This window comes from Choloepus didactylus, chromosome 10, assembly GCF_015220235.1.
Source record: "Choloepus didactylus isolate mChoDid1 chromosome 10, mChoDid1.pri, whole genome shotgun sequence".
Lineage (NCBI taxonomy): Eukaryota > Metazoa > Chordata > Mammalia > Pilosa > Megalonychidae > Choloepus > Choloepus didactylus.
This window is the reverse complement of record NC_051316.1, coordinates 64,076,274-64,099,815: the sequence shown is the minus strand read 5'-3', so window position 1 is coordinate 64,099,815 and position 23,542 is coordinate 64,076,274. Positions and strand designations below refer to the sequence as shown.

Sequence of the window (23,542 nt, the reverse complement as noted above, 5' to 3'; positions counted from 1 at the left end):
AGAATAAAGAATCCCTGGAGCTGGCGGTACAAAGTAAGGTGAATACTACAGCAGAGAAGTTCTTATATTCAGTACACAATGCTAAAACATGAGCATAACCTTGGATAAGCCACTACTAAAAAAACATTTTTTCCCTTTTTTAACATTTTTTATTGTGAAATATAACATACATGCAGAAGAATGAAAGATTTCAAAATACAGTTTAACAAGTAGTTATAGAGAAAAATTTCAAAGTATAGTACGGGTTCCAGTTCCACAATTTCAGGTATTTCCTTCTAGCTGTTCTAATACATTAGAGACTAAAAAGAAATAGCTATATAATGATTCAGAAGTAATAATCATTTGTTAAATCATATCTTCTCTGTTACAACTCCTCCCTCTCACTGGATCATTCTCTCAATCTTCAGGGATATCTGGGCAATAACCATTCGAACTTCTTCATGTTGAAAAGGGATGTCGACATTATGGGGGTATGCAACTGGTTGATGTTCTTGGAGGGACTGGTACCTCTGGGTTTCAGGGCTAATCTAGCATAGGGACAATCTGGAGGCTTTAAGTTCCTAATAAACTTAATGAGTGAAAATTTTATAGAGTCTCAGATAGGGACCTGGTATTCTTTAGGCTTTTAAGGAATACTGTAGGTTGGGGCTTGGCGTACCATGACAATTTGCAATATCTAGCTGAAGCTTACATAAGAGTAACCTCCAGAATAGCCTCTCAACTTTATTTGAAATCTCTTAGCCACTGGAACCTTATTTTGTTACATTTCCTTTCCCGCTTTTGGTCAAGAGGGCATCATCAATCCCACAATGCCAGGGCCAGGCTCATCTCTGGGAGTCATGTCCAAGTTGCCAGGGAGATTCACACCCCTGGGAGTCATGTTCCATGTAGGGAGGAGGGTAGTAAGCTTATTTGCAAACTTGGGCTTAGAGAGAAAGAAGCCACATCTGAGCACAAAAGAGGTTCTCTGGAAGTGACTCATACCTAATTGTCGGTAGGCTTAGCTTTCTCATTACAGAAATAAGTTTCATTAGAGCAAGCCTCAAAATCGAGGGCTTGTCATAGTAAATTGGGAGTCCCTAATGCTTGAGAGAGTATCAGGAATTACCCAGGTAGGAAAGTTTAATAGTTCCATATTTCTTCCATCCCTCAAGGGACCTTGTAAATACTTTTTTATTATCTGTCCAACATACTCTGGAACATATCAGAGTACTACATTAAGCTATACAGAATTACAAGATCTCATTTCCTATTCTATGCTCCATGTGTTTACACTGATTAAATGAACTGGCCAGACAGGTTAAGTTAGATTGCGTGCTACAGAAAAGTTAAGTTTTGGACAAAATAAACATCTCTTCCTGTTACAACTCCTCCCTCTCATTGGATCATTTTCTCAAACTTCAGGGATATCTGGGCAATGACCATTCTAACATCTTCATATTGAAAATGGGTGTCGACAGTATGGGGCAGGGGATCTCTCACACAGAAGGTGAAATTTTAAAATACAGACAATATCATCCTTTACCCTTCATCCCAACCAGATCAGCTCCATTCATATCTCTAATTGAAATCTAATCTCTTTTTCGGTTTCTTTAACAGTTGTTATATGGAATAATGCTGACTTTCAGAACTGCAGAACTCCAAATCTGAGTCTCAGGTATCACACATGTACCCAAAGTTCCAGGGAAATACCAGGTTATACACATAGAGCACAACATCTCATTATTTAGAAATAACACTTAAAACTCAGAAATAAATATGACTGCTGTAAGAGCTTACAATCTAGGCCTTAATTTTCTTGTAAGTATTTTTTAAATGAGACCATGCGACATTTGTCCTTCTGTTTCTGGCTTATTTTGCTCAACATAGTGTCCTCTAGGTTCATTCACCTCATTGCATGCCTCAAGACTTACTTCCTTTCTGTAGCAGTATAGTCCTTTTCGAGTTGATAAATCAGAATAGGTCTACTCAGATAAAAGGCAACAGCCCAAAGGCATTGAGGATAAAGCATTAGAATAAGCAAAAATTTATAAAAGGGAAGATACAAGGAAGAAAACAGCTTCTCAATGTTAAAATATTTTTTTCAGATTCCAAAAATTACATATGTAAATTTTTCTATCAAAATGGCAATCAAGAAGAGGTTCTGCTTTTCCCTGCCTAAACCAAAGCCAAAGAGATTGAAATAAAAAATCAGATATCACACCTTTATTTACACATCCTCCTGTTTTGAACAAAACATCCAAGAGAAGACATAAATTTATAAGCTATTTATTATTATTAAAACCCTCAATTAATAAGTAAGGACAACAAAAAATCTTTAAATTTTAAAACAAACTCCTTCCAAGAGGGGGCTTTTTTGAAAAACGTAATTAAATAAAGGCTCTCCTGGCAAATAGTTTTTAAAATCTTTCAGCCTGGTGAATTAATTCTTCTAACCAGCAGAGGGTGCTAGAGGAACATCAACGTGCAGTTCCAAAAAATTTTTTCCAAAATACTGCCTAACAGAACTGGTACATTTTTAAACTGTCTCATTGGCACTCAAACCTAATATAATCAAGAAAGCAAGGGTAGAAATCATAACAGAATTCAGATTACAATTACTAAATCAAATACAAATTCATATTTACAAAAGGTCATTTAAATACATTACAGCTTTGCCTGTTAATTCAAGTCTTAGACTATACTGTCTGTTCCCTAGCACTGTGAACAACTGAGTTCTTGATGAAACATAAAATAATCACAAAGTATTTCATTGACATGTACTTTCCTACTGCCAAGCATTTTTATTGTAGAATGTATTCATCTTAACTCTTTTTAATTTTATGGCATATATCTCACTAAATCACATTAAGCCCCATTAGGTAATCTACTCCACTTAAGAAAATTAATTTTCAGTCTTGGAAAAAGGCACTACAGAGAAGGACACCTCCAATCAACCCTTCAGTTGATTACTTTATCATAACACTGGGCATGAGCTGCCAACCCTAATTCAGCAGCAGAACTAACCAGACATACACAAATGTTCTCCACACCACATTCACTCCTACAGCTTCCATGAGCTTGTTCCATTGTTTCATAAAAATTATGAAAACATGTGTACAATGAATTTGTTGGAAGACTAGGAAAAAAAAAACAGCCCATTATTCCCTCTCAAAATAAAATACATCCAGCTCAGAGGATGTACTTGAATACAAAGGAATTAGTCAAAGAGAAAAACTTTATTATACAAAAGTTGGCCCACAAAGAACTGAAATTGTGGAACTGTAACCCATAACATTCTTTGAAATTACCTATATAACTAGTGTACTTTGAAAGTTACCACCTTTCTGTATATATGTAATATCTCACAATAAGGAAATAACTGAAATTGTAGAACTGTAACCTAACGTTGTTTGAGATTTGCTAATTACTTAAGTCATACTTTGAAAGTTATTACTGTTATGTATAAATGTTAAATTCCACAATAAAAAATGTATTTTTAAAAAAAGCCCACAAAAAAGACATCAACAAAAATAGCGGATGATATATCACATAAGTACACACTAGCTACAGATTTCTCAATAGTGTTATATAACACTGTTTCCTAAACAGTTGCACAAATTCACCCCAAAATGTAAACATTCCACAACTTGTGGAAAGGCAAAATGGTTGTTTTCTTACCAGCCAGCCTTGGTCAGTGTTGGGCCAAAGGCTCTGTCATTCCTTCCTTTCCCAATACCTGGGAAGATACCACCCTGCTTTCTGGAGTCACAGTAAAAAAAATCCTGGTTAGGAAGTGAATTCAGACACATCTATTTTCCCAGGAGGATCTTTAGCTCTTTTCAATCCAGGAGCCACTGGAAAACTATTCCTAAAACTGTGAACAGCAGGATGCTGAGGAACGATAATATCTCTCCTCTCTGTCACAACCACCTTCCTGTTCTCTCCTACCTGGACCTGGCTTTCCCTATAGGCTGTAATAGTGGGCAGATGGCCCCTTGGAGAGGCTTGCTATGTTCTGGCCATCTTGGCATTGGAAACAAGGTTCCTTGGCCTCTGGCTGCCTTGACTTATGCTTTGCTGAGACTACATACTCACAGACCACAGGGTGATTGTGGGCAAGGGGAAAGGTCAGAGACCTAGAACCTTCCCTCCCCCAGTACGCCACCCGCCCCAGTCCCTTGCTGCTACATGGATATTACTGCAATTGCAGTTTGTATATTAAAGGATTTTTATATTAAAAACATTTGGTCTAAAAATAAAAAGCACTTCATTTAGGACAAATTTTATATTTTATCACCCAATAATTCTCATTAATGGACAAGTATCCAACATAGTAATAACCCACCTTCAAAACATGATTCTAGGAACTAAACGATCCCAACAGTCACGCTAAATTATCACAAACTGATTAATTCTGTAATGATTAGCTTTAATGATAAGCATATTTTATTTTGTTATATTTTAATGGTTTTAAATAAGTATATGTGTGTTAAAAGCTAACTACATTTCTTTGTGAAGAAATGGAAATGTTCACATATAGATTGTGGTGGTGAATACATAACTATGTGATTACACCAGGAGCCACTGATTGTATGCTTAGGCTGGATTGTATGATGTGTGAATAAAATTGTCTAAAAAATAAACAGGAAGATATAAGTGCTGGAGAAGATATGGAGAGAGAGATACACCTGTTCACTGTTGGTGGGGAAGTAGAATGGTGCAGCCCATCTGGAGGGCAGTGTGGTGGTTCCACAGGAAGCTAAGTATAGTGTTGCCACATGATTCTGCAACCCCGTTACTATTCATAGACCATGAATTCTTGTTAGCATGGAAATAAATTAATTTGATTTCTTTCAAAAAATCACCTTTACCTTTTCCAGCAACAAAAACTTCAGTATTTAACAAAGTTTTCAATGAACTTCAAATTTTTAAATGTGTTATAAACATAAAATATTATATTTAAATTAATAATTTCTATTAGTACCACCATATAACCCAGGTGATTTTATTATTTACTTACTTTACAGTTAATAATCAACACAAATGTAGCTTTAAAATGATTCCTTCAAATACTTGATGGCTATAAAAAGTTTAATCATATGAGGTTGCCTTCACAGACAATTATAAAAAGTGAGAAACATTCTTATTTTCCTTTTTTACTTGAGTTAACATACATTTAGAGAAAAGGCTACTCTCTACCCTTCTTTATATTACTGTAATAGAGAATATGACTGATAGAAGCAATTCAGAATTTATTTGCAAAGAACTGTGCTCTCTCTACCTTAATCTTCACAAGATTCTTCAATTCTCTCAGAATTAGGTTTGCATCTTTTTTTTCTTTTCTTATTGAGTTAAGTTTATGTCCCATGATAATAAACTCCCCTAGTTGTAAAGAGGTTTATAAAAGTCATGGATATTTCTTTTTCCAGTTTACTTTTCCCTTGGTTCTAGGGTATCCAGCATCACATTTATAAAATTGGATTGGGTGTTTTTGTTGTTGTTTTTTAATCTAAATGACCATTGAACTATGTTAAAATGATTAAGCCCCACAAAGGTATATAGCTTTCAAATAATACACACACACACACACACACACACAACCCTTTTGGCCCAGGTACATAAAGAAATCATCTTTCCATAGAATACAACTGTTAAAAACATCCACTAAAATTTAAAACATTTACATAGTAGTTTCTCATATCGATAATAGCAGTTAAAATGTTTTTAACAATGATCTGTGGGTATTATGGCATCCTACAGCAACTTCTGAATGATTTTTTTTTAATTCTAAGTATATGCAGGACCTTAATTCTATCCTGGACCTTTTAATATAGGCCATCCATAAATGATATAGTATTAAAAATGATGATGTAAGAAAAAAATGAATACCTGAATTTATTGGCCTGAAAAGATGCTCTGTCCAAGTGAAAAATAAGTTTTAAAAATATTATTTACAATATAATCATATTTTCAAAAATTTGTTCCCTAACCTCATAAGAAACTAGAGCAGAATGAAGAAATAATGAAGAAACGTGGACAGAGTGCTAATGAGTATGAGTTTTCTTATTGGGGTAACAGTAATGATATTTGCTCAATCTTTTTAATGTACTAAAAACCACTGGATACACTTTAAGGGGCAAATTATATGGTATGTGAATTACATCTCAATTTAAAAACAAATAACTCAATTTAAAAATAGACTAAAGAGCTCGTTTCCTCTCTGGCTGCTTGAGGATCACCCGCCATCATGAATGACACGGTAACCATCCAGACCAGGAAATTCAAGATCAACCAACTACTTCAGCAGAAACAAATGGTCATCAATGTTCTTCACCCTGGAAAGGCAACAGTACCTAAGACAGAAATTCAGGAAAAACTAGCCAAAATGTACAAGACTACACCAGAAGTCATCTTTGTATCCGGATTCAGAACCCATTTTGGTGATGGCAAGACAACTGGCTTTGGCATGATTTATTACTCCTCGGATTATGCAAAGAAAAATGAACCCAAACACAGACTTGCAAGACATAATCTGTATGAGAAGAAAAAGACCTCCAGAAAGCAGCGAAAGGAATGCAAGAACAGAATGAAGAAAGTCAGGGGGACTGCAAAGTCCAATGATGGTGCTGGCAAAAAGTGAGCTGGAGATTAGATAACAGAAGGAGTAAAGATTCTTCAATGACTTGATCCGTGATTGTGCAGATTTTACCAGAGGATTAATAAAACTATAAAAACTTAAAAAAAAAAATAGACTAAAGATCTGAATAGACATTTTTCCAAAGTAGACACACAAAAGGCCAATAAACATATGAAAATATGTCATCAGAGAAATGCAAACCAAAACCATGAGCTATCATTTCATATCCACTAGGATAGCTATAATCAAAAAGAAAGATAAGTGTGCGCAAAGACGTAGAAAAATTGGAACCTTCATACAGTGCTGGTAGGAATGTAAAATGGTACAGTTGCTTTGAAAAACAACCTGGAAGTTCCTCAGAAAGTTAAATATAGAGTTACCATATGATCCAGCAATTCCACTCCTAGGTACAAACTCAAGAGAACGGAAAACATATGGTCACACAAAAACTTGTACATGAATGTTCATGGCAGCAATATTCCCAACAGCCACAGGTGGAAACAACCCACAATGTCTGTCAAATGATGAACAAATAAACAAAATGTCATATCTATTCAATAGAATATTATTACACAACAAAAAGAAATGAAGACATGATTGCTACAACATGGAAGAACCTTAGGCTAAGACATTAGGCTAAGTGAAAGAAGCCAGAAACAAAAAGCCACATATTGCATGATTCCATTTACATGAAATATCAAGAGTCGGCAAATTTATAGAGACAGGAAGTAGATAAGTGGTTGCCTGGGTTGGGGAGGAATGGGGGATATGGGACTGATAACTAAGGGGTACCGAGTTTCTTCTTGGGTAATAAAAATGTTCTAAAATTAATTGTGGTTACATAACTCAGTGATATACTAAAAATCATTGGATTGAATACATTAAATGGGTGAATTGTGTGGTATGTGAATTATATCTCAATAAAGATGTTACTTTTTAAAAAAACATCAGTATAAGAAGTTAGACCTCCAAGCATACACAATCTGGAGGCTTATTATCTAGAGAAAATGAACCTGAACCAGAAGCTGGACATGAAGATACACAGGAAGGAGGTGGAGAGAGGGCTGCAGCAAACTGAAACCACAGACAAGTCTGCATACTGAACAGTATGATATCTGATTGTTCCTTCACTTCCTTCTTCCATTTTATAGCCACCAAGCAGGAAAATAGGTCATTTTGTAGAAACTAAAGAAACCCAAAGAGAAAAGACCTGTAAATCCTAACAATTCAAAATTTCCCAAGGAAAAATTTGGCGCATCTCCTTATTACCCTAGAGTAGGCTTCCAAGTGCACACCCTGCCTCTACACACAGAGCCTCCATTCAGCCATTAAGAGCTTCATAAAGGTAGACAGCCAAGACAAGAATAACCATTTAGTGTGTATGTGGGGGGGGGGGGGGGTACCTACAAAATAAAAGACCAACACCAAAACACCAATCAGCACATAAAAAGATATTCAACATCATTAGTCTCCAAAGAAAAGTAAATTAAGACCATAATAAGATTCTACTACAGATCCATTAGAATGATTTAAAAACAGAAACTAATCATACCACCATACCAAGTGTTAGTGAAGATCTGGAGCAACTGAAAATCTCATAATTGCTAATGGAAATGTAAAATGGAAAAACCACTTTTGAAACCAGTTTGGCAGTCTCTTATAAAGGTAAACACACACTTAGCATATGACCCAGCAATTCTACTCCTAGAGAAGTGAAAACATATGTCCATGCAAAGACTTGCACATAATGTTCATAGCAACTTTATCACAACTCAAAATTGGAAACAACCATCATCAGATGAATGGATAGACTAATGGCAGTACTATCCATCCAATAGAACAGTACTCAGAAATTTAAAAAAAAAGGAATGAACTCCTGATATTTACCACACAGATAAATCTCAATACAATGATACTGAGCAAAAGAAGCCAGCATCAAAAAGCATATGCTCTATGTGTGAACTGACATAAAATAGTAAAAGATAAAGGCAAGTCTAGAGCAAAAAAGAAATAGATGAATGCTTGTCTAGGGTCAGAGTGGAAGGGTAGATGAAAACAAAGAAGAAGGGAAATTTCTGGGATAATGAAAATGTTCTATTTATTGATTATGGTGAGGTTAACACAGATTTACATTTGCCAAAATTCATCAAAACAAACACTTAAAATAAGTATATTTTATTATATGTAAATTATAACTCAATAAACCTGATTTTTTTAAAAAGACAAATAAGAAAAAAAGACATTTAGAAGAAACACAACACAAGGAACATAAGAAAATAAACCAAAAGTATAATTAATATCATCAGAAAAGTTGCAAAGATTTTCTTGTCACTTTGGGGGCCTCCTCTTTCTCTCCTAAATACTGGAGTGCCTATGGCTCAGAGCTTGGACCTCTTCTCTGGCCACTCTCATTTCTTTGAGTGATCTAAAATTAACCTAGTTAATCTAAAATCTAATCCAGTCTCATGGCTTTAAAGAGCATACCATCTATATGTTGGTGACCTCCATATTTACATCTTTAGCCCAAACCTCTTCCATAAACCAAATACTCATATATATATATATACAATTGCCTACTCAACATTTTTACTTGGATGTCCAGTAGGCATCTCAAATTTAACTTATGTAAAACAAAATTTCTGACCTCTCCCAAACTTCCTCCACTTGCATTCTTTGTCAGTTCAGTAAATGGCAATGCCATTCACTCATTTGCTCAAGCTAAAATCTTTGGCATTGTCCTTTACTCCCTCTTTTTCTCTCACAAGCCACATCCAATCAATCAGTAAATCCTACTTACACTACCTTCCAAAAATATATCCAAATCTGAGCACCTTCTCTACTACTCCCTTGGTCTCAGATACCATAATCTCTCATCTGGATTACTTTAATAGTTTCCTCAATGGGTCTCTTACTATCTATTCTCCAAAGAGCATCCAGAGTGATCCTTTTAAAACATAAATCAGGTCATGTTATCCCTCTGCTCAAAACCTTTGAATGGCCTTCCTTCTCATTCAGAGAAAAAGTGAAAGTTCTTACAATGAACTAAAAAAAGGCAGTCAAGACTCATATGATCTCCCTACCATTCCATGTAACCTACTCATCTCCTCTTGCTCCTTCCATTCCAGCCATAATGACCTGCATCTTATTTTTCAAACATTCCAAACATACTCCCTTCTCATGGACTTTGCATTTCCTATTCCTTCTACCTAGAATGTTCTTCCTCCAAATAGCCACATGGCTCAATCCCTTTATTCCTTCAAGCATTTGCTCAAAGAGCACCTTCTCAAGTCAGCCTTTCATGACCACCTATATTAAAGGGTAACCATCCTGTCCCATCACTCATTATCTCCCCTAGTCTGCTTCATTGTTCTCCATAACACTTACAACCAACTAGCACACTACATATGTTTTCTTTTGTTTTTAAAGTGTGATTGTCCCTGACTACAGTGTCAATTTCAAGAGGCAAGAGACTTGTTTTGATCACTGTCATGCCCCAAACATCCAGAAGAATGCCTGAAATACTCAATAAATATTTACTGAATAGATAAATGAATACTGCAGTCAAAATTTTGGAACAGGATGTTAAAAAAAATGGTAAAGAGAATAATAACTCTCAGAAATTTAAGATAAAAAAAATATTCAATTAGAATATAAGAAAGTAAAGTAAATCTCCCAAGAAGGACAACAGAAAGGTAAGAAAAGTAAAATATCAATTCAGTTATCTAACACTTGAATAATTAAGGCCCCAGAAAGAAAGAAAAGAAAAAACCCTGAGGAGGAAACTGTTAAGAAATCACACAACCACTGTTACTCAACATTGGGCTAGAAGTGCCATCCAGAGCAATCCAGCAAGACAAAGAAATAAAAGGCATCCATATTGGAAACAAAGAAGTAAAACTGTCATTATTTGCAGATGATATGATCTTATATCTGGAAAACCCTGAGAAATCAGCAATACAGCTACTAGAACTAATAAACAAATTTAGCAAAGTAGTGGGATACAATACTAATGCACATAAGTCAGTAGTGTTTCTATATGCTAGAAATGAATGATGTGAAGAGACAGTCAAGAAAAAGACACCATTTTCAATAGCAACTACAAAAATCAAGTACCTAGCTAGATGTAAAAGACCTATACAAAGAAAACCACATAACTCTACTAAAAGAAATAGGAAGGTGCCCTAAAAGATGGAAAAGTATTCCATGTTCATGGATAGGAAGGCTAAATGTCATTAAGATGTCAATTCAACCAACTGAATCATCTACAGATTCAATGCAATCCCAATCAAAATTCCAACAACCTACTTTGCAGACTTGGAAAAGCTAGTTATCAAATTTATTTGGAAAGGGAAGATGCCTCGAATTGCTAAAGACACTCTAAAAAAAAGAAAAATGAAGTGAGAGAACTTACACTCCCTGACTTTGAACATTATTATAAAGCCATAGTAGTCAAAACAGCATGGTATTGGCACAAAGATAGACATATTGATCAATGGAATCGAATTGAGAATTCAGAGACAGACCCCCAGATCCATGACCGACTGATCTTTGATAAGGCCCCCAAAGCCACTGAACTGGGATAAAAGTCCTTTCAACAAATGGGACTCGGGGAGTTGGATATCCATATCCAAAAGAATGAAAGAGGACCCCTACCTCACACCCTACACAAAAATTAACTCAAAGTGGATCAAAGACCTCAATATAAGACAGTCCCATAAAAGTCCTAGAAGATAATGTAGGGAAACATCTTCAAGACCTTGTATTAGGAATTCACTTCCTAGACCTTACACCCAAAGCACAAGCAACAAAAGAAAAAATAGATAAATGGGAACTCCTCAAGCTTAGAAGTTTCTGTACCTCAAAGGAATTTGTCAAAAAGGTAAAGAGGCAGCCAACTCAATGGGAAAAATTATTTGGAAACCATGTATCTGACAAAGGACTGGTATCTTGCCTATATAAAGAAATCTTACAACTCAGTGACAGTAGCACAGACAGTGCAATAAAATGGGCAAAAGATATGAAAAGACAGTTCTCTGAAGAGGAAATACAAATGGACAAGAAACACATGAAAAATTGTTCAGCTTCACTAGCTATTAGAGAGATGCAAATTAAGACCACAACAAGATACCATCTCACACCAATTAGAATGGCTGCCATTAAACAAACAGGGAACTAAAAATGCTGGAGAGGATGTGGAGAAGTTGAAACTCTTATCCATTGTTGGTGGGACTGTGTAAAGGTTCAGCCACTCTGAAGACAGTCTGGCAGTTCCTTAGAAAACTAGATATAGAGTTACCCTTCGATCCAGCAATTGAACTTCTTGGTATATACCCGGAAGATTGGAAAGCAGTTGACACGAACAGACATCTGCACGCCAATGTTCATAGCAGCATTATTCACAATGGCCAAGAGATGGAAACAACCCAAAAGTCCTTCAGCAAATGAGTGGATAAATAAAATGTGGTATATACACACGATGGAATACTACGTGACAGTAAGAAGGAACGCTGTCATAAAACATATGACAACACAGATGAACCTTGAAGACATAATGCTGAGGGAAATAAGCCAGGCACAAAAGAGAAATAATATATGCTACCACTAATGTGAACATTGAAAAAGTGTAAAATAAATGGTTTATAATGTAGAATGTAGGGGACCTAGTGATAGAGAGCAATTAGTGAAGGGAGAACGATAACCTAATAAGAACAGATAAGCTATTGTGGGTAAATTTAACATTCTGGGAATGCCCAGGAATGACTATGGTTTGTTAATTTCTGTTGGGTATGGTAGGAAAAAGTTCACAGAAATGTTGCTATATTAGGTTATTTTCTTGGGGTAGAGTAGGAACATGTTGGAAGTAAAGTAGTTATTTTAGATTAGTTGTCTTTTTCTTATTCCCTTGTTTTGGTTTGTTTGAAATGTTTTTTTATTGTATTTTTTTTTTGTATATAGTTAATAGTCAATTAAAAAAAAAAAAAACCAATGAAAAAAATATGCAGAGCCCCCCTGAGGAGCTGGGGGACAATGCAGGGGTGTTGGGCTTCCCCACCTCAATGGCTGCTGACGTGCTCACAGACATTGGGAACTCGGTTTGATAGGCTGAGCCCTCTATCACAGGACTTGCCCTTGGGAAGACTGTTACTGCAAAGGAGAGGCTAGGCCTGCTTATAATTGTGCCTAAATGTCTCCTCCTGAATGCCTCTTTGTTGCTCAGATGTGGCCCTCTCTCTCTAGCTATGCCAACTTGGCAGGTGAAATCACTGCCCTCCCCACTACGTGGGATCTGACACCCAGGGGTGTAAATCTCCCTGGCAATGTGGAATATGACTCCCGGGGAGGAATCTAGACCCGGCATCGTAGGAGGGAGAACATCTCCTTGACCAAAAGGGGAATGTGAAATGAAATGAAATAAGTTTCAGTGGCAGAGAGATTCCAAAAGGAGCTGAGAGGTCACTCTGGTGGGCACTCTCATGCACCAGATAGCCCTTTTTAGATTCTAATGAATTGGAATAGCTAGCAGTATATACCCGAAACTATTAAATTACAACCCAGAACCCATGAATCTTGAAGACAATTGTATAACAGTGTAGCTTATGAAGGGTGACAATGTGATTGGGAAAGCCATGTGGATCACACTCCCCTTTATGGATGAGTAGAAAAACAGGGGCAAAAAAATAAATAAAAAAATAAACAAAGAATGGAGGGGGAGGACAATTTGAGTGTTCTATTTTTACTCTTTTTTCTTAATCTTGCTTTCACGTCTTCTGGTACAAGGAAAATGTTTAAAAAAATTGATCAGGGTGATGAATGAACAACTATATGATAGCAATGTGATCAACAGATTATATACTTTGGATGATTGCATGGTATATGAATAAATCTTAATAAAAAACACACATACTAAAAAGATTCTGTTATTAGCCTTCAAAATTGTACAAAAACCTAATATAGATGACTTATAAAAATAAAAGTGAATACAATAAAAAAAAATCAATTGACCATAGAACTGAACATCTATTTTGGAATTCTCAATTTGAAAACAAAAAGAAAAAAGAAATCACACAAGCGAATTTCTCTAAATAAAGTACATGAATCTCCAGACTAAATTGTCCACCAAATGCCCTGCACATTGAGTAGAAATGTTTCATACTAAGAAGCATCACTGTTTATCTTCGATGTTCTGAAATTTCACAACCAGTAGGAACTATACTGCACAAATAAATTGGTGTCTTCAAAAATGCATTACAAAGAAATAAGAAAGCTATAGATGGACAGCCTGTAGATTAAAAGACTTACAAGACATATCAATTAATTGTAATGTGTAGACCTAATCAGGATTTTGATTCAAACAAATTGTAAAAGTACACAAATGTTTATGCCATTTATTATACAATTTGAAATTTGAATAATATCTGGATATTTGACATTAAGCAATTATTACACGATTTACGTGTGATATTAATACTGCAGTTTTTTTAAAAAAAGAACCCTTATTTTTAGAAATACATAAGGAAATATTTATGGTTAAAATGATCTCATCTCTGAGATTTGCTTCAAAAACTTGCTTTATATACATTTAAAGTTTTCCATAATGAAACGTTAAAAAAAAAAAAGATAAAAACTTTCAGAAAGGAGAAGAGCAAGAAAAAAGTCATAACAGAACACAAACCAGAACAGCATCAGTCCTCTCGACAGCAACAGAGCAACAGAAGAAACAGGAAGCCACTGAGGGAAGGCCTTAAAAAATGCTGAGAGAAAATGGGTGTTAATTTAAAATTCTGTATTCAGCCAAATCATCTATCCCAACACAATTTATAAAGACATTTTCAGACCTGCAAGTTCTCATAAAATTTACCACTCATTCATGCTTTCCTTAGAAACCATAAAGGTGCAAACTAAAAACAAAGAAGGTGTGGGACATAGGAAACAGAGGATCCAACAGAGGATAATGACTAAGTCCTACACGGCTGTGCCATGGGCCTAGAGAGCAATAAGTAGAGATACAGCAGAAGGGAGTCTCAGAAGGATGTGAGAATTTTCTGAGAATAGACTCTACAGGGTTGTTAAACCGCCTTCAAGGTTTTATAAATGTATACTCCCACCAGCAAGGTAAAGGAATTTTTCACTTTCACCAATCTTGGAAACATCATTTTTTTTAATCTTAGTATTATAAATGTTATCGCTTCTCTTATGTTATGAAGTTAAGCATTTTTCATGTGTTTGTTATCCATCTGAATTTTTCTTTCAATCTTGTTTCATAACCTTTGACCATTTTTTTATAAAGATTTTCTCCTTTTTCCTTACCAAATAGAAGATTTAAATAGATATAGAAATAGATATAAAGAAAAATATCTTTACCCTGTGCTCTATATATTTTTCTCATTTGGTTGTCTTGTAATTTTATTTGAAGTGGGGGTTTTTACTTATATAAGACTTTAATTTTTATGTATTCCAATCTATAAGTCTATTTCTTTATGATTCTGTTCCTTTGCTTTATAATTAGTAGGTCCTATTACACTCAGAACAGTTAAATATTAACTTACATTTTCTTCTTCTTAGTTATCATTTGTTACATTTCACTCTTTTTCGTTCAACTGGAATTTTAGAACATAGCATACAGTAGGAGTCTAATTTCATTTTGTCCCAAATATTTAATCAATTATTTCAAAATGATTCCCTGACTCATCTTTAATATTCTCACTGATTTAAAAAGCTACCTTCATGTCAGGGATTGATTTAGGTGATGAATGTACAACTATGTAATGGTACTGTGAACAATCAAATGTACGATTTGTTTTGTATGACTGCGTGGTATGTGAATATATCTCAATAAAATGAAGATTTAAAAAAAAAAAATCACATGGATGTTTTCCCCCCACTGGTTATATTAAAGCAAGACCTATAATTCCTAGATATCATACACTTTTGACAAAATGAGCTGCTTGCTTTGAAATCAGTTGAATTCAATAAATTTTAGTATTTGCAGTGTTTTAAAAAAAAAAAGCTACCTTCAGATACTAAATTCATATATATATAAACATATATATAAACATATATAAACACATATACATATATATATCAACTTTAGTCCTGGAATTTCAATTCTGTTCCATTGAGAGTCTGGTCTTAGAATTACTGAATTTTTGGTCCCTCAGCTATCTTTTCCCTTACATTCTGGACTAGCATCTTGATTTTTTTGGTAAGAATTTCCTTTGTGGATTTCAATTTTCGTAGAATTGGGGGAGATGGGAAGGAATTTATTTGGGGCAAATTACCCTTTCAATAAAATGTTCTCTCTCTGGGATTTGAATATTGCAAACAGTTACAAAAGAGTGAAAACTGTTAATGCCAATTCACCCCAATTTCATCTATCCTTCTAACTTCCAAGACCTCTGGAGAGCCTTTTGATTCTGTGAATATGACTCCCACATTCTTCTGGTGAATTCTCTAAATTAAAAAGAGCTCATTTGTCACTTGCAAACAAATATCCACAATTATATATCATGAAGCTTTATAATATGTTTGAACTTTTGTTAGAGTAAGTCCCCACTCTTACTCTTCTATCAAAATATTTTAGATAATCTCATCTAGTCTCTTCACTTTACACATGAAGTTTTAAATCTATTTTCAAGAAACAATTCCAGTGAAATTTTGATTAGCACTGCTTTAATCCATAATATAATCTGGGAAGGATTCCTATCTTTACAGTGCTAAGTTTTTCCGAGGTGTTTCCCCGTTTTCTTTTAAAACCCATAGTTAAATTTCACAATTTTTAATGTACTCCTTGTTTACTGTATCACTATTTGAAGAAGTGTTTTTTATTATTATAATCTCTAAATAATCATTGCTGGTATGTAAGAATATAAACAAAATCATTATATATTATTTTCTACTCAGCCTCCTTATTGAATGATCATACTAATATCAGTAATTCTAAAGCCAAATTTCTTGACTACTCAGGTGTGTAATCATATCATCTGCAAATAATTAGAATTATACTTCCTTCTTTCCAAAAGTTATACCACTGCTTATTGATGTTTTTGCCTTTATATACTGATTTTGGCTAAAATGCCCAGAACAATGTTAAATGACAGCCATGAGTTAAAGGAGAATACTTTAGCATTTTGTTATTTTTTTTTAAAGATTTGCATTTTAAAAACTTTCAAACTTACAGGACAGATAAAAAATAATGCAAACCTCATAAAGAGAACTCCAACATAACACTATCCCTCAAGATACCCACATCCACCAATTTCAACATTTTGCCACATTTGCCGTATCATTATATCTACCCATCCATCAATCCATCTATCTATTCATCTATATATCTATTTATTTATCATTCCATTTGCTGACCACTTGAGTGTAGGTATAAATCAAGCTCCTTGGATATTTAATACTGCTACGTACATTTCCAGAAACAAGGATATTCACTTATATAACCACCTTAAATACAATTATCAAATTCAAGAAATTTAACATTGATACGAAGCTTACAATCTATATTTCATTTTTTCACGCCCCATTAATATCCTTTTGAGCCTTTTCTCATCCCTTGCTAGATCCTATTCAGGATAACATATTGCATTTAATTGTCATTAACTCTTTTTTCATTTTCTATTCTTTTAATCATGAGAACATATATAGAACATAAAATTTCCCATCTCGACTACTACCAAGCATACCATTCAGTGTGATTAATCACATTTACACTGTTGCAGTACCCTAAACACCTTCCATTACTACAACTTTCCCATTTTCCCAAACAGAAACCCTGCACCCATGATGCATTAACTCTCCGTTGCTCCTGCCCCCCACTCATGGCAACCTGTACTCTAATTAATGCCTCCATGAGTTACATATTATCTGCTATTTTCTTTATAAATACCATGGAGCTTCAATTTAACATTTTAAATTTATAACAATTTATTTGATTTGATACCAACTTAACTTCAATAATATACACAATGTTCCTATACCCTACCATCCTCCCACCTTCATGTAGCACTTGGCACAAATTACATGTTTATACATTATTATTAACCCCAAACCACTGATTTATCATTAAATTTTGTATATTTGATTTTTAGATCCTATAGGAGAGTTACAAACCAAAAATACAATAGTACTGGCATTTTATTTACCTTTGTCATTGTCCCCACCAATGCTCTTTATTTCTTCATGCAGCTTCAATCTATTATCTGTTGTCCTTTCCTTTCAACCTGCAGAACTCTCCTTAGCACCTCTTGTAGAGCTGATCTAGTGGTGATGAACTCCCTCAGTTTCTATTTATCTGGGAATGTCTTAATCTCTCCTTCATTTGTGAAAGACAGTTTTGCTGGATATAGAATATCTTATTTGGCAATATTTTGCTTTCAGCACTTTGAAAATGTCATCTCGCTGCCTTCTTGCCTCCATGGCTTCTGATGAGAAATTGGCACTTAATCTTATTAAGGCTCGCTTGTACATGGCATGAGCTTCTCTCTTGCTGCTTTAAGAATTCTCTCTGTATGTCTGGCATTCAACAGTCTGATTATATACAGTGAGGGCCTTTTTGGGTTTACCCTGTTTGGAGTTTGCTGAGCATCTTAGATGTGTATATTCACATTTCATCAAATTTGGGAATTATTTCCTTTAATATCCTCTCTACCTCTCTTTTTCTTCACCTTCTGGGACACAAAAAAATGTGTATATTGGTACACTTGATGGTGCACCACAGGTTCCTCAGGCTCTGTTTGCTTTTCTTCATTCTTTCTTCTTTCTGTCCCTAACACAGAATGATGTCAATTGTCTTATCTTCAAGTTCTCCGATTCGTTCTGCTGGCAACTCCAATCTGCTATTGAACCACCAGGGAAATTTTAATTTCTCTTACTGCAGACTTCAGCTCCATGTTGTTACTTTTCATAATTTCCAGCCCTCTGTTGATATTTTCTTTGTGTTCATCAATCACTTTCCTCATTTCCTTCTGTTCTTTGTCCATGTTTTTCTTTAGCTCTTTGAGCATATTTAGGATCATTTTTTAAAGTATGTCCCAGGTCTGGTCCTCCTCATAGATGGTTTCTAACGTTTTAATTTTATGCTTTGCCTGGACCATCACTTCCTGTTTCTTTGAAGGTTTGCAATCTTTTTAAAATTTGGACATTTTGATATTTTAATGAATTATCACTGGAATTTAGACTCTAAGACTGTCTGTTCCTTAAGCATATGTTATGCCAGAGCTTTCCTTTAATGCCAGGAGCTAACAAAAAATAAGAAGGAGGAGAAAAAGAAAAACCTTTCCCTGTCCTTGCAGACTGTCCTATGTGAGCACTCTCCTTCAGTATGTGTAATTATCCATACAATGAGTTTGGAGAAAAGTTCGAGGACAAAGTGCAGGGGTCTCCCTGATCCTTTCTGCACATTATCATGCATCTTGTCCTGAAAGCTAGGAATTCCCTAGGAAACAGCTTCCTCATCACTGGACACTGTAATGCATGTCCAACGATCCCTTGCCCCAGGGAGCCATGACTTGACTGCTCTCCACAGTGTTCTGTAGGAGAGCAACGTGAGCTGCACTCTACAGACAGGGCAAATTCTGGGACGTGTAAGCCTGCAATAATTGCCCTGGCTCAGTCTCTCAGGCTGCCATCAAACAGACTGGACCAGACACACTTACCCCATACATGCACAAAGGTTACTTTACTTCCTCCAGAACTAGGACCAGGGAACCACACTGGAAACACAGGCCAGCTCCACGATGAGCTCATTAGGAAATAGGGGAGGGGCCAGCCAAGGTGCCATGAAACCCTTCTACTTTTAAGTTTCCTTTTCTTAATTCAGCAGTCACCCTGTTACTACAATCCTTTAATTGTTTCCTGGAGCTTTGAGAAAAATGTTTCTGCCACTTCCGGTTGGTTGTTCAAAGCTTCTGTGGGAGAAAAGAGCCCTGAAGCTTTTAACTCCCACCTTATTGATGGGGCAGTACAAATGCTCTCCTACCTCTAGCATTTTACCATTAAATACACTTTATTAATGTTTACTTACCTAATAAAAATTGTAAATTAAATTTAGAACAAAACCGTCACAATTTATTGAAATAATTTACTTCCCTACAAAGCATAAAAATATTTTCATGGGTAAATTGATGCTCCTTTCCCATCTAAAGCCCTACCTGAAAAGCATTCCAAAAAACCAGAAAAACAGTATGTGTGACTCAAACTACAAAATTAGAATGTAGTATTACTTTTGTTACTTAGGACCTATGTATACCAAATCTTTACCTGTCTTGCTTCCTCAATGTTGTAATGTAAACAATTACCCTCAAACTTCTCAAATATTTCATGCAAATATTTCATGCAAATATTTCATGCAAATAAAAGGCAGAATAAAAAATGAACTCAGATACAAGTTTTCAAAGAAGCCAAATAGTCAATATACATACATGCCCCCCAAAATTAATCATATTTTTTACTGCAGAGTAAAACATTCTCTAACCTCATATCACTAACCAGATAACATATATATGTTATTAAAACCTGGAGAAAATGTACCTCCAATTCTTTTCTAAGACGTTCCTCTTGCTGAGTGCTAAATTCCAGTTCACTTGTTTGTCGTCGTAAAAGATCAGAGCAGTCCATGTGCTCTGCTTCTAATTTTTCTACTTTCTTGTGCATATTTTGTACAGCATTATCCTGCTCCTGGAAAACATGTGTTCTTAAATCAATAAAATTTGTAAGCCAACAATGATTAAAATTTATTCTATAGAAGGTAGTCAGTATCTAAATGTGTGCTTCAGCCTTACTAATAGGTTAACTCATTCAAGAGAGAGAAGCCAGGCCAACTTGCAGGTGAACTCACTGCCTCCCCTCTACGTAGGACCTGACAGGGTGTAAATCTCCCCGGCAATGCAGGATATGATTCCCAGGGATGAATCTGGACCCCACATCGTGGGATTGAGAACATCTTCTTGACCAAAAGGGGGATGCGAAATAAAACAAAGTAAAGTTTCAGTGGCTGAGAGTTTCCAGGTGGAGTCACAAGGTCACTCTGGTGGGCACTCCTATGCACTATATAGATAACCCTTTCTAGGTTTTAGTGAATTGGAACAGCTAGAAGTAAATACCTGAAACTATCAAACAGCAACCCAGGAGCCTTGACTCTTGAAGACGACTGTATAGCAATGTAGCTTACAAGGGGGTGACAGTGTGATTGTGAAAGCCTTGTGGATCACACTCCCTTTATCCAGTGTATGGATGGATAAGTAGAAAAACGGGGACAAAAACTAAATGAAAAATGGGGGGGGAGGGGGGTGATTTGAGTGTTCTTTTTTACTTTTATTTTTTATTCTTATTTTTACTTTTTCTGGTACAAGGAAAATGTTCAAAAAATAGATTGGGGTGATAAATGCAAAACTGTATAATGATACTGTGAACAACTGACTGTATACTTTGGATGATAGTATGGTATGTGAATACATCTCAATAAAATTGAATTTAAAAGAGAGAAAGAGAGACCTAAATGTTTTCTAGCAATGTTTCAGAACAAACATGTGCTAAAAAAAAAATCACTTCTGGAGTTTTATGATATTATCACTTACAATTTTAAAAATCTGATTCATACACACTACACTTGAATACACTTGTAATGCTAACTCAATTGACATCTGAGGGCATTTATATACAACTATCATATATAATGTTTTCCCCTCTGGTGAAAATTTTAATGTATTTATAACACAACTGTATATTGCTGCTTTGTGTGATAAGAAATGCTTAGCTTCAATGCCTAATAACAAGCCCTGAGTGAACTGTATGTGAGCTCATGGTTCTTAAATCAGTTTATAGCACTTAAAGTTGTATCCACTAGATGGCTGTGTTTCATTTTCTCTTTAGTTTACAAAAGCTTTTCATATCTTCACTGCACTACTGAAAGAAAAATAACTTCAAGTAGTCCTGTAATTAATTCTTTCCATCTCCTCCTTTTGCATTTAAACTCAGAAATCACAGCTGAATTTTATGAGAAGCTCAAACATAAAATTAAGGTCCATATCAAAGGTTATTTTTCCACAGTAACTAATCTCAATACATAATTCTCACATGAGGGTTTGGACAAAGCCCTCTTTCTCACATTCCCTTCACCAGCATAATCTTCCTCATGGACAGAAATGCACACATATTCATAAAAACTTTCAAGTATCCTTAGCCACACAAAATTTATCAATAGAATCTGGATGGGTATGATGCAAGCACCAAATATAATCCTCTATAATAGGTTCTAATTTGGAAAATACCCAGCAGTATAGTCCACAGTCAAGGGATAAGGAACAAATTTTAATTCCTTTTCACATCCCCTCATTCATAAAATTACTACTCTGCAGCCGACTAGCATTAACTCTTAAGAAGTATTTTCTATTGTTAATAGAAACTAAGTAATTATCAGACACTTATATATATGAATTATCAATCTTTAACTACCATCGATATGAACAGGTAGCTGGGTACCAAGCAAAGTGCCTAACTGTCGACAACCAGCAAACAGCACCAGCAGAAATTTTCATGGACTTAGAAACAAATGGTACTGGGAACAGCCTTATGTAATCTAATCTCATCATAAGAAGAATAACTTCCATGAAAAAATGTTCATTAGCTATTAAAGAAATGCAAATCAAAAACACAATGAGATATCATCTCACAACTGTCAGAATGGCTACAATTAAACAAACAGGAAGCTACAAATGTTGGAGAGGATGTGGAGAAATAGCAACACTTATTCACTGCTGGTGGGAGCGTAAAATGTTACAGATGCCATGGAAAACAATTTGGCAGGTCCTCAGAAAACTACATACTGAATTGCTCTATGACCCTCTACTTGGTATATACCCAGAAGATCTGAAAGCAGGGACACAAACAAACATTTGCACACCAATGTCCATATTGGCATTATTCACAATTGCCAAAAGATGAAAATAATCAAAGTGTCCATCAACCGACGAACGGATAAACAAAATGTGGTATACACATACGATGGATTACTATTCAGGAGCAAGAAGGAATAAGGTCCTGAAGCACACAACAACATAGATGAAACAAAAGGGCAGATACTGTATGATTTCACTAATATGAATCAGAATATGTAAAATGTAGAACTCATAAAATGTAGAATATAGATTACCTAGAGATTGACAGTAGCTAGAGAATGGGAAGCAGTTGCCTAATATGTGTAGAATTTTTAACGAGGTTGAACTTATATGTTTGGAAATGGATACAGGTAAGGATAGCTCGTTAGTGAGATTATAAGTAACAGTGCTCAATTGTAGGTGAATTTGGTTGAAAGCGGTTGTGCCAGTTTGAAACTGTTATGGACCCCAAAAAAAAAGCCATGTTACTTAATGCAATCTTGTGGGGCCAGACCTATTAGTCTTGATTAGGGTGTGACCTTTTGATTGTTTCCATGGAGATGTGACTTACCCAACTGTGTGGCCCGACCCATTCAGGGTGGGTCTTGAATAGTTCACTGGAATATTTATGAGAGAAGCTAAGAGCCGACACAGACCCAGATGCTTGCTGACACTTAGAAATGCTTGGAGAAGGACATTTGGAGATGATAAGCTAAGAGATGAAGCCCAGAGTTTGCCCTAGAGAAGCTAAGAGAGGAACCCCAGATGCTTAGAAAGAAATGTCCTGGGAGAAAGAAGCAAGGATGCAGAGGAGCTGAGCAAGAGGAACTAAGACAGATGCCCAGGGTCATTTTGAAGAAAGCCATTTTGAAACACAACCTGGGAGCAAAGGACCAGCAGACGCCAGCCCCATGCCTTCCCAGCTGACAGAGGTGTTCCAAACACCATCGGCCGATCTTCAGTGAAGGTATCCTCTTATTGACGCCTTAGTTTGGACACTTTTATGGCCTTACGAACTGTAAATTTGTAACTGAATAAATCCCAT

The 23,542-nt window shown here is 35.5% G+C and overlaps 2 protein-coding genes across 2 annotated transcripts in view; one reads left to right on the top strand and one right to left on the bottom strand.

Moving 5' to 3' along the window:
- Window positions 1-23,542, bottom strand: part of CCDC171 (coiled-coil domain containing 171) — a 524,774-nt gene that overhangs the window by 427,511 nt on the left and 73,721 nt on the right. Inside the window, 1 exon segment of the mRNA XM_037797175.1 lies at window positions 20,153-20,299. Coding sequence (XP_037653103.1) covers window positions 20,153-20,299 — 147 coding nt within the window.
- Window positions 6,230-6,622, top strand: LOC119504719 (40S ribosomal protein S24-like). The gene has a single exon (XM_037797177.1). It carries the CDS (start codon window positions 6,230-6,232, stop codon window positions 6,620-6,622), a length of 393 nt encoding a protein of 130 aa, XP_037653105.1.

Bases quoted from the DNA above. Each gene is read 5' to 3' on its own strand.
- LOC119504719 (XM_037797177.1), top strand. From the start codon at position 6,230: ATGAATGACACGGTAACCATCCAGACCAGGAAATTCAAGATCAACCAA.